Source organism: Pseudorca crassidens, chromosome 1 (genome assembly GCF_039906515.1).
Source record: "Pseudorca crassidens isolate mPseCra1 chromosome 1, mPseCra1.hap1, whole genome shotgun sequence".
Lineage (NCBI taxonomy): Eukaryota > Metazoa > Chordata > Mammalia > Artiodactyla > Delphinidae > Pseudorca > Pseudorca crassidens.
Genome location: NC_090296.1, coordinates 32,139,669 through 32,154,188, shown reverse-complemented (window position 1 = coordinate 32,154,188; position 14,520 = coordinate 32,139,669). Strand labels below are relative to the sequence as shown.

General features: G+C 40.7%; 1 protein-coding gene and 1 non-coding gene across 3 annotated transcripts in view; one reads left to right on the top strand and one right to left on the bottom strand.

Annotated features, from left to right (window-relative positions):
- Positions 1-6,717, bottom strand: part of MED6 (mediator complex subunit 6) — a 58,870-nt gene extending 52,153 nt beyond the window's left edge. The window contains exons 1-5 of one of the 2 annotated variants that reach the window (XM_067731888.1): positions 6,556-6,717; positions 3,541-3,700; positions 2,382-2,473; positions 686-768; positions 271-379 (exon numbers count right to left, since the gene is read on the bottom strand). In XM_067731888.1, coding sequence (XP_067587989.1) covers positions 271-379; positions 686-768; positions 2,382-2,473; positions 3,541-3,700; positions 6,556-6,577 — 466 coding nt within the window. In that variant the 5' untranslated portion in view covers positions 6,578-6,717. The remainder of the gene's footprint in view (positions 1-270; positions 380-685; positions 769-2,381; positions 2,474-3,540; positions 3,701-6,555) is intronic. The other variant, XM_067731898.1, reaches the window with a different exon arrangement.
- A 5,641-nt stretch (positions 6,718-12,358) lies between these two features.
- TRNAW-CCA (transfer RNA tryptophan (anticodon CCA)) lies at positions 12,359-12,431 on the top strand. Its single transcript has one exon. It is a non-coding gene; the product is annotated as a tRNA-Trp (tRNA).
- Positions 12,432-14,520: the final 2,089 nt, after the last annotated feature.

Sequence of the window (14,520 nt, the reverse complement as noted above, 5' to 3'; positions counted from 1 at the left end):
TGTCCTAAATATTTTAAAACCTTGTATCAACTTATCAAAGATTATCATGTACCAAAGAGATTAAAATTTGTACCTGTTCCTATGGGAATGCTATTATTACCACATCTAGTTACATGAATCATAGCTCTGACAATGTCATCATCCTATGAAACCTTCCCACAGAGAAGTAAAACACAGCTAGAAATCATCAATAGCCATCTTCCGAAAGAAAGCAGCTTCATTCTCTGAGTAACAAAAAGTGTTTTAGGAGGGTCTCGGTGTCCCACCTACCTTGCTCTTCGTGATCTTTGAAGTGCCACCAATACCCTTTGGAAGGATGATATCGACAGTATGACATAGCTTCATCAAAAGCTGACTGAATGCCATGTACCACAGTAAGCTTAGAAAAAGAAAACAAATTCTGAATTTCTCATCAATCATCCAAAATTTACAAAGTGAACACAAAATATTACATATGCAAAGACAGTAAATCTTCTGCTTTTCAGAACCTGAATCACTATGTATCTAGGGGTGGCATATACTTTGAACATGGAGTTGGCCCACAGGAACCAATGCTTAAGATATTCTAATAGTCAACACTTTATACCAACGTACACAAGGGAGAGGAGTTCCTGTTTAATTCTCGGTAGCAAGGTAGTTCGGTTAGAAGTTTTCTTTAATGTTTAAAGTATGTAAAGACACTCACCACTCTAGAGTTTATAACTGATCCCAAGTCTGGTGCCTGATAGATCACTCCGGCAATAATATAGTAATCAGCCAGTGGGATAACTAAAGCAGCGAGGAAAAAAAATGTTTATCAATATAGCTATGCACACAAACTGCTAAATATATTTCCATAAAAAGAACAACTAAAGTTTAACATTTTCCCACACTAAAGCTTAAGGTAGGGTTTGGCAATTCCTGTTTTTGTAAATAAAGTTATATAGGAAAATAACCACACTCATTCATTTGCGTTATTATCTAAGGCTGCTATGGTACTAGTTGAATAGTTGTCTCAGAGACCATGAGGCTCCAAAGCCTAAAATATTTAGTCTCTGGACCTTCACAGAAAAAGTTTGCTAAAAAAAACGTTTGCCCTAGGAGCAGTGCTTCTTAAACTTTAACGTGCTTTTGAATCACCTGAGTATCTTGTTAAAATCAGATTCTTACTCAGTAGGGACGATGCATTTCTAACAAGTTCCTAAGTGATCCGATGCTGCTGTCAGTCAACCACACTTTGGGGAATAAGACCTTAGAGCAAGAGAGATTTAGGGCCCAGGATGAAGATACCAGACACACTGAACTTGCCTCTGTGCCCCAGTCCGAGGTCCTACGGAATAAAACAGCGGCTAGTGAGGCTGGTGCCATCTTCTGTCGCTTCTGTACCTGGAACCCTTCCATCATGGAACTCTTGTCCCCAGCCTTGTCTTTGTTCTAAGTTTCTCTGGGCAGGGACTCTAGATCTTTGACTTTTTTTTTTTAATTAATTTATCTTTATTTATTTATTTTTGGCTGTGTTTGGTCTTTGTTGCAGTGTGCGGGCTTCTCATTGTGGTGGCTTCTCTTGTTGCGGAGCATGGGCTCTAGGTGCTCGGGCTTCGGTAGTCGTGCCTCACGGGCTCTAGGGCGCAGGCTCTGTAGTTGTGGCACACAGGCTTAGTTGCTCTGCGGCATGTGGGATCTTCCCGGACCAGGGCTCGAACCCATGTCCCCTGCACTGGCAGGCGGATTCTTAACCACTGCGCCACCAGGGAAGTCCTAGATCTTTGACTTTGAAAGTAAATTTGGATTCTTGACTCTGGAACCACAACTTCAGTAGCAAGTCATTCTCTGGAATCAATACTAGGGTGAAGGTTATTCTCAAAGGTCTTGATGAGAGTATCTAATTTAAGAGATGTAGCTGGTCATCTCTGGAATAGGTGACTAGCTCTTTGATTGAAAATCAAGTCTGAATTCTATACTTTTCAGTATGATTTCTAAAGCAAGTTTTTGTCTGGTAATTTTGATTGAATGTATCAATGAGGATTTTCCATTGATCTTTTATGAATTTGGTGCAACTGCATCTGCCAAGAATTAAACCTGATTTCCTTCTGAGAGACTAGAATTTGACAGGCAGAGGACGTCTACATGATCAGCCCTCAATAAAAATTCTGGACTCAGAGTCTCAAACGGTCTTCCCTGAGCTCTGAGCAGACATAGTACACACTGCATTTCACTACTAGAGGGAAGGTGCACTTGGTGTGGCCCCTCACAGAAGGGAAAGCATAGGAAGCCTACACATGGATTCCTACAAATCCCTAAAACAGAACCCAATCCACAAAAATAAGAACATATATAGCTCAGGAGTAAATAAATCATGGTACTTTAAGAAGAAAATAATGCCTAAAGTTTACATATTTTACCTTGAGTAGGGGACTGCCGCTGTTGCTTTCGAATGATAAAAAGAATGGGCTCTTGGGCATGTAAAAGGATGTATTCCACTCCAACCATCTGACTGAAAACAGGACACAGACACTCAGAGATCTATGAATGCCCTACAAACAATTCTCTAGAACATTCAAATTATCACATAAAAGTATAGCAACATTGTAAACAGGATAAAACTGCCTATGTTTGATATGAAAAATTGGCTGTTCAATAAAACTGGCTATTTTTCCCAGGTAGGTGGGGCTCAAATAAAGTAAGATTTCGTTTTTAAACAACAACAAAATTTCTCTACAAAAATTCATGATGAACTTAAATCGGAGTATTTTCAGTCATGAGAGTACAATGAACCTACATTTCAAAAAAGGCAACCAAAATACCAGGATGCTTCCTGACCAAGGAGATCTATAAATATATATAAAATATTAAAATACACATGAACACTATACCTGTCTTAATATAGATCACTACTATATATTGTACCCAACCAGAAAACATCAAAAACCTTATCCTCACCCCCAACATATTTTTTCCTGACATACTATGTTTAAAAGCAACACCAAGGTATCTCAGTAAATGTAAATATTTACCTCAAAACATAAGCTATTTAAAATACCAGAAATTTAATTTCTTAGAACCCCTGCTCTCCATGTTTAGCTGACAGATGAAAAACTTCATTACACAGTTGTTTCAGAAACTTTTATAATAGTAATGAATTATTTAGCATCCCAAGTCTGAAGAATCTTGCTAAATTTGGCTAAAATTTTATTTGTCAAACAAAGGAAAATCTACTATAAACTCGACTATGGTTTAAGACATCAAATTACATGTAGAGGAGACAACATATATAGTTACCTGGTTAAGGTAACAGTTGCATTGTGGAAATCAATGAGATTTACATCTAAACCTCATAGTTGCATTTTAACTAGACAGTAATATGTGCAGTTATAAAGAAAAGACTTCCCAGGTTACAAGTGACTACTAATAATTCCTTTGCATGTCAAATCTGCACAAACCCAAACAAAACTCCGGTTCTTCCAACACTTCTACTCTGTACTTCATGATTCACAGCTTGAAAGAACTATTCATTACAAAATCTGCAGTTGGCAAAAATGCTACCTTCTTATAATAACTTACTTTAAGTGTTCTAATGTTAGCCTCTGCATTTTGACCACTTCATTATTACATGTCCTGTCATAAAAAGGATTACTTCTTTCTGAAAAGTAATCCAGGACACTTCCACTGTTCAAAATAGGGATCCAGGAACTGTCAACCCAAGAGATTCCCAGCAGATTATCTATAGAAAAGAAACAAAATGATAAAGGATGAGAAAAGAGAAAAAAATCCAATCCAACAAACATTTATTATGCATATAACGTAGGAGGCACTATGAATATAAGGATGACGTGGATCCTAACCTACATACCCTCACAGTCCCGCAGAAGAGCTAAGTATGCAAGAAAGCAATGACAACACAAGATCCATAATAAAGGTATGAATAAATGTGTTATGAGAGCACAGTGGAGCAAGCAGAATACCTTACCTGAGGGAACAGGAATGGTTTTTCATGGGATGAGGAGGAGGTGGGTTTTAGCACTATATGTTAAAGAATAAATAGAGGCTCACCATGGAGAAAAGAGAGGCAAAGTAATTCCAAGCAGAGGTAATGCATATACAAAGGTAGGGAAATATAAAAGAATATTATATGTTTAATTGGGAGATTCTGATTGACATATATACACTAATATGTATAAAATAGATAACTAATGAGCCTGCTGTATAAAAAATAAATAAAATTCAAAGATTCAATAAATAAATAAAAGTACATTATATGTTTAAAGAATAACTCAATTAGGTGAAGAAGTTATAGGATTTGAAATCTAGAGAGGTCTTTCAAAATATCGGAAATCCTGAGTTTTTATAATGTTGGCAACTAATTCAAAAATTTTCAAACAATATGTATGCCAAAGAAAACACATCCATCGCCACTAATGGGAGATCTTCCAATTAAAGAGACAGAAATAAGTTAGGAATCTATTATTATAGATGAGATAATAATTATGTAAAAGGGGCAAATGAAAAGTAGAATCCCCTTAATTACAGCCATACAATTTCACATTTTAAAGAATTAAACTTTAAATTTTTCAAAATGGAAAAAGAAAACAAAGACATGATAAGTAGGGCTAGATAGCTTTAATTAATGAGCTTTTATTGGGTACTGGCTGCAATGTTTCATACCACTGACAGTACTAAATCCCACTAGCTGTAAGTCATGAAACATCAAATTGCCTATATAATTACTGGTTGAAGAAGGAAGAATGGAAAAGTTCAACCTCCCCATGCCTTAGTTTTCTCATCTATAAAATAGGGATTATAATAGTATCTGCATGCTAGATTATATATGTAAAATGCTTAGTACATTGTAATAACCCAATAAATGTTCATTATGATGATGGTGGTAGTGCTGGTAGTCAATTTCTTTTAAGATTAATATGAACAAACTTATTTCTGGCTTAACCAAAGGCTGTCCTAGTTTGTGCCTCTTTTTTTTTCTAGTTTATGCACTTCTAAAAAATATAGAAACGTCTTTCATTCTAAAAACGTATAGGTTTACTAGATATTCAAATGGTCAAGCTAGATTAAACTCATTTTAAATGTCACTAATCTCTGCAAAGCCTTTCTCTACTTTGCAAGGCAGAAATAATGGTTTCTTTCTCTATGTCCTCATAGCGGTTTTTATATAGTTTTATAATTGATTATTAATAAACCACAAGTACAAATGTTTTCCCATTAAATGCTGAGTTTTTTAAGGAACTGGGGCTGTGGGTTACTCATCAGAACTAGCACAGGACCTGTTTGGTAAGAATTAGAAAATGTTTATTAATTCATGATTAAGGGCTAAGGACATAAATTTACACACACTCCAGTATCCAAGTATGTTCAGTTACAAACTAGTTAACTGGGGTTAAGAGGGTGGTGTGTGGCTGTGAAATAGGATATATTAGTTCTCCTACATAGAAGCTACCTGTGATCACAGCCCAATAGACTACACTACCAAAACAAGCAGACTCCAACTATTTCTTACCATCTCCACTGTTACCACCCTAGTCTGAGCCACCCCCAAATCCCCATGCATTACAAAAATGCCTTCCTAACCGGTCTCCCTAATTCTACCTTTGCCCTCCTACGGTGTTCTCAGCAGTCAAGGTGATCCTAAAAAAAAGTAAGTCAGGTTACGTTCATCCCTTCTGGTCAAAACCCTCCAGTGGTTCTCTATTTTACTCAGAGGACAAGCCAAAGGCCTTACCACGGCCTACAATTCCTGTATGAACAAGCCACCACACCAATTCTCTCTCTGACCTCATCTACTTCCCGCCTCCTCGCTCACTGTGCTTCAGCCATACTGGCCCCCTTGCTGTTCTTCTGACATGTTCCCACCTTAGAGCCTTTGCAATGGACCTAACAAATCTAAATAAAAAGTAAAAAGTTATGAAAGCTAAACAGCCTCGTGGACTAAATGTTCCTCTTTTTTATTCAGTAGCAAGGGAGAGCATACTGACATGGCTCTAATACAGCTCTCTAACAGTCAGCAAGTAATGAAATTAGGTACTTGATATTCTCACTTATAACGAAAGACAAACATATAGTAAACATTATCCAGAACTGCTGAAGATTACTGGACATTCTGACAATATATAAATGACAATATATTTGGAATATGTGTGCTAGACTCCAATTTGGTTAATATAGAAAAAGGAACCTCAAACGTCAGGAATAAGGTAGGCCCCAGGCCAAGTGCCAAGAATGAACCAAACACTGTCGGCTCATGACCCCACCCCCTTCTCTGTCGTTCCTTCACCTGGACAGAACAGCCCCAATACTGCTGTAGAGATACGTATGTAGGACAACACCACAGGGCTCAAAGCCCAGAGCTTATTCCAACCCCTTCGTTTTGACTCTTCTAAGAGACTCCTGAAAAACTGCGAAAATCTAGGCAATTTTTCGACAGATTGGCGCTTTGGGTCGTTCACAGAAAACATTCCAAAGAGCTTGGGAGACATCACAAGGGAACCGGAATCTTGCCCCCAAGAGCTATAAATCCCTAAACCAGCTCCCAAACAATCAGGAAACAAAGGGGACAGCACAGGTTACCTCGGATATCCACCGCCGCCATAGTCCCAAAAGCGTCCTCAGGTTCTTCTTCCGGCGCAGAGTAAACGTAACAAGTCTGAGACGAAAGAGCTCGCTGCAGAGCAGAGGAATGTTAAGCAGGAACCAAAAGAGGGGAGGAGACTGCAAGGCCAGGAAGACAGGGCAGGGAAAGGGAAGAAGCGGAAAGAATAGGAGGTGGAGCGGGGCGGGGCTGAGGGGCGGGGCTGAGAGAGGGTGGGGCGGGGAAGAGGGGAGGAGCGGAGAGAAGGGGTGGGGCGGGGCTAGGAGGTGGAGCGGGGCAAGGAGGAGCGGGGAGGGATGGAGCCGGGAAGTAGAGTTGGGTTGGGGGGAGAGGGGTGGGACGAGGCAGAGAAGGGCGGGGCGGGGCTGGGAGGTGGAGCGCGGTGGGTAGGGAAGGGGTAAGAAGGGGAGGGAGAGGCTAGGAGCTGCTAGCAGGAAGGAGAGAGCAGCGCCAAAGGAGGGAGAGGTAGAGGCAGGGCATACTACCGGGGTAAAAATTTGGAGACTTTGAGGAAAAACAGAGTGAGCAGAGCCCTGCCCAACGTCCACCACTGAGGGATTCGAAAATTCGACCTTGGGCTTCCCTGGTGGCGCAGTGGTTGAGAGTCCGCCTGCCGAGGCAGGGGACGCGGGTTCGTGCCCCGGTCCGGGAAGATCCCACATGCCGCGGAACGGCTGGGCCCGTGAGCCATGGCCGCTAAGCCTGGGCCTCCGGAGCCTGTGCTCCGCAACGGGAGAGGCCACAACAGTGAAAGACCCGCGTACCGCAAAAAAAAAGAAAGAAAATTCGACCTTGATCTCCTGTGATCGTTTATAAGAACAAATTCTGATTGTGCAGAGTTGTGGGGTGGTAACATCTTTCATTTTAAAAGCTCTTTCAGGTGTATCCAATGAACTGTTCAGTTTAGGAGCTACTGGCCGTTGTTTTTCACCCTACCTCAAGTGTGGGGATGGGCAGGACTAAGCAGGAAAAATTTGACAGTCATTAGCTTTTATGTGACTAAGCCCATTAAAAGTCTAAAGCCATTGAAGAAAATATTACATGCCTCAGAGACAAAATTTTCACAAGACAGGAAATGCTTCTGAAGCAAAATATTAAAAAGATTAAAAGAAAGGGAATACCCCTGGGTCCCTAAGTAAAGACCTAATGTCTGCATTCCGGCTAATCTGGGCTAGATAGCAAGATGCCAGAGAGGGAATAATTCTGTGAAATGCAGAAGCCATAGGAAGCCTTAGAAAGATTTTCAGGCTCCATAAAAGCAAAATGATGAGGATATCTGCAAGCAAGACCCAGATGCCAAGAAGAGAACCTGCAAATCTGAAGAAGCCCTTTTCATGGTGATGAAGTGTTAGTGCCTGTATCTGTTCCAAAACTTAGGTACTATGAAGGTTCCCCCAGAATTTAACCACAAAACAGAGGTAAGGGGGTGGGGGACCATGAATTTATTGGAATTTTCTACCTCATAGACTGGGAATTCAAAAATTTTAACTCTAAGTGGCATACAAATATATTGCTTTGTTATACTCCACTTTTTGAACTGGGATTTTATACTTGAGATGGTATGTATACAGTACGTGTCCCAATAAAAGCATGCACATGCACAGAGCAGAGTTTTCAAAGGAGAAAGGCGTGGTAGGGTCCTGGTGGAGAAGGCATTCCAAAACAGGCGTTATCATGTCCAATAAACAAAAGTGTGGAACATGAAGCTTTTTGCTTTGTTTTGTTGGTTCTGTTTTCTTGTGTTTTTATTAGAAGAGGATTAGGAAGAAGTACAACAGAACACAGATCTGTAGGTAATAAAACATATGGTAAGCATGGTAGGCCAGACCTGGGAGCTCAGCCTTTATCTTGTAGACAGTGGGAGAAATATAATTGGGCTTCTATTTTAGAAAGATTGTCCAAGGAGCATGAGTTGCAGGCATTTATAAGACTGAAAACAGGGAGTCCGTTTAGGAGACTCTTGCAAACTAAATGATGTCTACACTCATACAAAGGCAGCAGTAGCTGAGGGAAGAAAAACGATGACAGATATTTAGGAGATAAAATCAAAAGGGAATTAGTGACTAGTAGATGAGCTTGAGGAAGGAAAGGCAGGAAATAAAAAATTATTCCCAGGATACTGCTCTATAAGACTAAGTGTTGTTAATCAAATTAGGAATAACAAGTAACAAGTAAGTAGGTGAAAAGGGGAGTAATGATTTTTTTTTTTTTTTTTTTGCGGTACGTGGGCCTCTCACCGTTGTGGCCTCTCCCGTTGCGGAGCACAGGCTCCAGACGCGCAGGCTCAGCGGCCATGGCTCACGGGCCCAGCCGCTCCGCAGCATGTGGGATCTTCCCGGGACCGGGGCACAAACCCGCGCCCCCTGCATCGGCAGGCAGACTCTCAACCACTGCGCCACCAGGGAAGCCCCATGATTTATCTTTGAACATGTCCATCTTATACATGAAGTGTCTGCAGGACATTCTGTATACTAGAGTTCCTTAGCCTTTGCATTATTGACTTTTGGGGCCAGATAATTCTTGGCTGTAAGTATGGGGAGCTGTCCTGTACATTGTACAATGTTTAACAGCAATCCTGGCTTCTACCCACCAGATGCCAGTAGCAGCAACCCCGTCCCAGTTATGATGACCAAAAATGTCTCCAGACATTACCAAATATCCCTGGAGGGCAAAACTGCCCCCAGTTCATAACCACTGCTTACAAAGGTATCTATAGTAGTATGAAGTCAAAGCAGAAAAGTTTCAGGAAGAGAGGAGTACTCACAGTGTGAAGCAGATATGTGAGATAAGGGCTACGAAGCAGGCATTGGATTCGGTAAATAGGAAGCCCCTAACAAGAATAGTTTTTGTGGAATGATGAGGGTCAGAGGAGAGTATGTTCAGGAGTGAAGGGAAGTGGCATTGGGTATAGTCTGTATTTTCAAGGCTGAGAGGGAAGCCTAGAGTGCTACCTGGAAGCTGTATGGACATAATAATACTGAAATGTGAATATGTGGATAGGCTAAGGTAAAAGACCCAGAGAAGATCTTCAATTACTCTTCAGCAAATTCATTCATTCATTCAGTCAGCCACCAATCATTTAATACCTACTCTGTGTTTTGCTCAGCTCTAGTTGCAGAGGATAAAGCAGTAAACAAAGCCTCTGACTTCAAGGAGTCAACAAGTCTGATGGAAAAGACAGACGATAAACAAGTACATAAATAAAGAAGAGCATTACAGACTGTGATAACAAAAATGGGGGGAGATGAGACAGCGATTAACTGGAGGAAGCCACTTTGGATACGATGGTCAGGACAGACCTCTCTGAGGAGGTGATATATCTGAGCTGATACCTGGAGGATGAGAATGAATCAGCCACATGAAGAGCTGGGGCTCAAGCTTTTCAAGCAGAGAGAAGAGCATACAGACCCTGCAGTGGAAAGTGGCTTGGTCTGGGAACCAGGAAAAGGCCAGTTTAAACTGAATCACATAAGTGAAGGAGGAATAGTGGGAAGAGACGAGGAAAGAAGGTAGGAGTCAGATGATAGATGGCCTTGTAAATAAGTTTTTTGTTTTTTGTTTTTTTGCAGTACGCGGGCCTCTCACTGTTGTGGCCTCTCCTGTGCGGAGCACAGGCTCCGGATGCGCAGGCTCAGCGGCCATGGCTCACGAGCCCAGCCGCTCCGCGGCATGTGGGATCTTCCCGGACTGGGGCACGAACCCGTGTCCCCTGCATCGGCAGGCGGGCTCTCAACCACTGCGCCACCAGGGAAGCCCAATAAGTTATTTTTTTATTCAAAGGAAATGAGAAGCTATTAAAGACTTTAAGGGGTAGAATGCCACAAAGGTATTAGTTCTAACTGGAAATTTGCACTGGATGTCAAAAATAGTTGCTGTTTATTGAGCCACTTACTATGGATCAGGCACTGTGCCAAGCCCTTTGATGAATTACCTAGTTTTCCCCTAACAATTTTATGAGGCAGATGCTATTATTACTCCCATTTTGCAGATGAGGAGACTGAATGAGGCAAATGAATTAGCTGCTCACAAATTATTATCTATGTGAGTACATCGTTGATCTACTTTTCCACTCCCCTTGTATGTAGATGTAGCTACCTAGGTAGTTCTCATCAATGGAATATGGATGGAAGTGATTAGTGTCATCCCCAGGCCAAGCTGCTTAAAAGCATGGGTGCCTTTTCCACTCTCTCTCTCTGCTTCCACTTGGTAGATATCACAGAGACCTTCAAGTCATGGATTGAACATGGGGAGAGCCAGGATCTCTGAATGGCTGACCATGGTGCTGAACCTCCCTGCTGACCTACATCGGACCTTGATAAAAATAAGAAATAAGGTTTTATTGTGTTAAACCACCCCCCAACAGACACACACAATTTGCTTTGTACTCTCTCTTCTATAAAGTCAATAATGGTGATGTAATCTACTCCCTCTTCTGTAGGATATGCTAAAAATTTGTACCTGCCTCCCCTATATACAATATGGCCCTTTGAGGCTTTGTGGTTTGGGGACTTACATCATTTGACATGCAAGTGTTAGAGTGCAAATGAAAGAGAAAAACAAAAAGCTCTTCAGTAAGAGGGTAGGAATGATTTTCTGATTGGTTAAAAGAAATTCATAGCACATTAGAAACAATTACCTGCTCGCACCTTCCTCCATATGGCTACGATCTAGATTCCTCACATAGGTGCCTTTTAAATACTTGACACACTGCTCCTCTTTACCATGTTTTACCTTCTTTAACATTCTCTCCAATAGTCTAAATTCACACACATCATATCCTCCCACTTCTTTACCTGTGTGCCCTTCTTTATAGGGATACCTCTATAATTCCAGGGCCTGAATTAAGACTCATTCCTAAAAAGAAGTTCTCTAGACTGTAAACTCCACAAGGACACGGTCAGGTATGTGTTTGCCTGATATAATTGATCTAGTCCCTGGCATGGTGTCTTCCATGTACTAGGTGCTCGACAAATATTTGTTGAATTAACAAATCATGTATAAATGAATGGATGATACAATGGCCCTCAGATCAATAACAAACTTCTGCATTTCAATAATGGATAAATGTAATGGGATTGTTAAGTGGAAATGGATTTATGGGAAGTTATAAGAAAACTTAAAATCTCTCTTGATCTTAGAACAATGTAGAACAAACAACAACAACTTCATTTATGCTAATGTTCTGGAAATCCACAGAATAAAAAGAAAAACACAAGATTGTATTTTGTGTGATATCCTACCAGAAAAATGTTCTAGGAAATATTAAAGTTGTGTGAGTTTTTTCTTTCTTATTTAATGAGCAAAAAGCCAGCTACTTCAAAATACAGAACAGGACAGAAAATCACCTCAGAATTACTTAGGAGGTATCTCTGAAAAGTTACCCTGGAACCTCTGGGAATGGACTTGATGGTCCATGGAGAGATATGTTACCAAATATTTCGTATTTTAAGGGTTGTGAGAAAATCTACACTACTCCTGCATGGCAAATACCAAAACCTGACCCTGGGCAGTACCTCTGAAGGCAGCTGTTCACCTTAGGAATTAGCTATAATTGTAGACCAAAAAACCCGATCACTAAGAGTTCAACCCTAGAATCCCAAACATAGAGTACAGATAGGCTTAGTCCAGAAGAAACAGAATCTTCTTCCCTCCAAGAACCTCTCCTTGGATTTTGTTCCCATTGCAGGACAGTGGTCAAGTATCCATGAGACTGGGCAGTACTAAACCTCCAATAAGACTCCATGCAGCATCACAAAGCAATAGCAAAGGCTGACTGGGACTTCCCTGGTGGTCCAGTGGTTAAGACTCCAAGCTCCCAATGCAGGGGGCCCAGGTTCGATCCCTGGTCAGGGAACTAGATCCCACATGCATGCCGCAACTAAGAGTTCGCATGCACAACTAAGGAGCCCGGGAGCCGCAACTAAGGAGCTTGCCTGCCACAACTAAGACCCGGCGCAACCAAATAAAAATAAATACCAAAAATGTTATTTTAAAAAAATTGCAAAAGCTGACTAAATTGATTAGACTTCACTATGACATTCAAAGATGGCTAATAAGTCTTATCCTGTTGGGCGGAGCAGGCTGCTGAGCTGTTTTGTTAATTCTGGAGTGAAGCAAAGAGAGTATCCCAAAGAAGATCGTTAGCTAACCACAGCAACTAGGGCCCCAGAAAGTGATGCTGAAAGTCAAATTGCTATATCTCAAGTGACTATGCCAGCAAACCTTGGGAAAGGAGTGGCTGAGGCAATAGCTTGCAACTCTGCTGGTAGATTTTGCTTTACTCTTAGGGACCTACAAGTAAAGGATTTGGTAGTTTCCTCAATAAGATTACAGGAAAGAAAGAAGTAATTCCTAGGCCTTATTAGTGATAAAATTGTTCATAGTATTCTCATATTGTCTTCTTAATCTAGGCTATAGCTGTACATATGTCCCCATTTTTAATCATATCTTTTCTTCTTTTTTTTGATTAATGTCACTAATGATTTACCCAATTGGATTGTATTTTTTTTATAAATTTCTTTTTTTTTTTTTTACTTATTTACTTTTGGCTGTATTGGGTCTTCGTTGCTGCGCTCAGGCTTTCTCTAGTTGTGGCGAGCAGGGCTACTCTTCGTTGTGGTGCACGGACTTCTCACTGCTTCTCTTGTTGCAGAACACAGGCTCTATGCATGCAGGCTTCAGTAGTTGTGGCTCGCGGGCTCTAGAACACAGGCTCAGTAGTCATGGCACATGGGCTTAGTAGCTCCGTGACATGTGGGATCTTCCCAGACCAGGGCTCAAACCTGTGTCCCCTGCATTGGCAGGCGGATTCTTAACCACTGCGGCACCAGGGAAGCCCTGGATTGTATTTTTTAAAGAACAACATTTAGCTTTATTAACTCACTCTGTGGTATCTTTTCCTTCTCTCTCTCTCTCTCTCTCTCTCTTTTGGTATCTTTTTCTATTTCACTTATTTCTGCTTTGATTTTTTTTTTCTTTCCTTCCTTCTACCTTCTTTGGCTTTATTCTGTTGTTCATTTCCTAATTTCTTGGGATGAACATTTAGTTCATTAATTTTCAGCCTCTACTTATTTCTTCAATAAGCATGTAAGGCTATAAATTTTCCTTGAAGAAACCTTTTCACTGTATACCTCAAGATTTGAAGTATAGTGTTTTCATTATCATTTGTTCAGTGTTCTTTAAGTTTTAATTCAGTTTATTCTTTGACACATGAGTTACTTATATGTATTTTTTTAACTTTCAAATCTATGGCATTTTAAAATTTATCTTTTTGTTGCTAGCATCTAACTTAATTGCATTGTTTTCAGAGAACATGTTCTCTATAATAATGTTATCTATAATAATGTTCTCTATAATAATATTCTTTGATATTTGTTTAGGTTTGCTTTATGCCTTATATGATCATGTATGCTTAAGAAGGAAATGCATCCTTTGAGTGTTGGTTACAGAATCTGGAAGCATTAGACACCCCCAACATCTCAAAACTATCTTTTTCTGGTCTCCATAGCATTACCTTCCTAACATTTCTGCTGCCTCTCAGACCATTCCTTTTCTACTTCTTACATTGGCTTCTCTTCCTCTATTTTACCCTCAAATTCTCTAATCCTTAGTTCCATGTCTCATTGTTTCTATCTTCCTGCTTTTCACTCTCCTCTCTAGATGATCCAGTTCACACTGTGGCTTCAATTTCCATCTATGTTATCACGGTTTACAAAGTAGCCTAATCTAGATCTCTCTCCTAAGTTCTAGGAACATATTTGCAACTGCCTTCTGGACAGCTCCAACTTGCTGTTTTGCGTCCCATACTGAAAGATTTTCACTCCTGCCTGTATTCTTTTTTTTTTTTTTTTTTTTTGGCGGTACGCGGGCCTCTCACTGCTGTGGCCTCTCCCGTTGCGGAGCACAGGCTCTGGACGCGCAGGCTCAGCGGCCATGGCTCACGG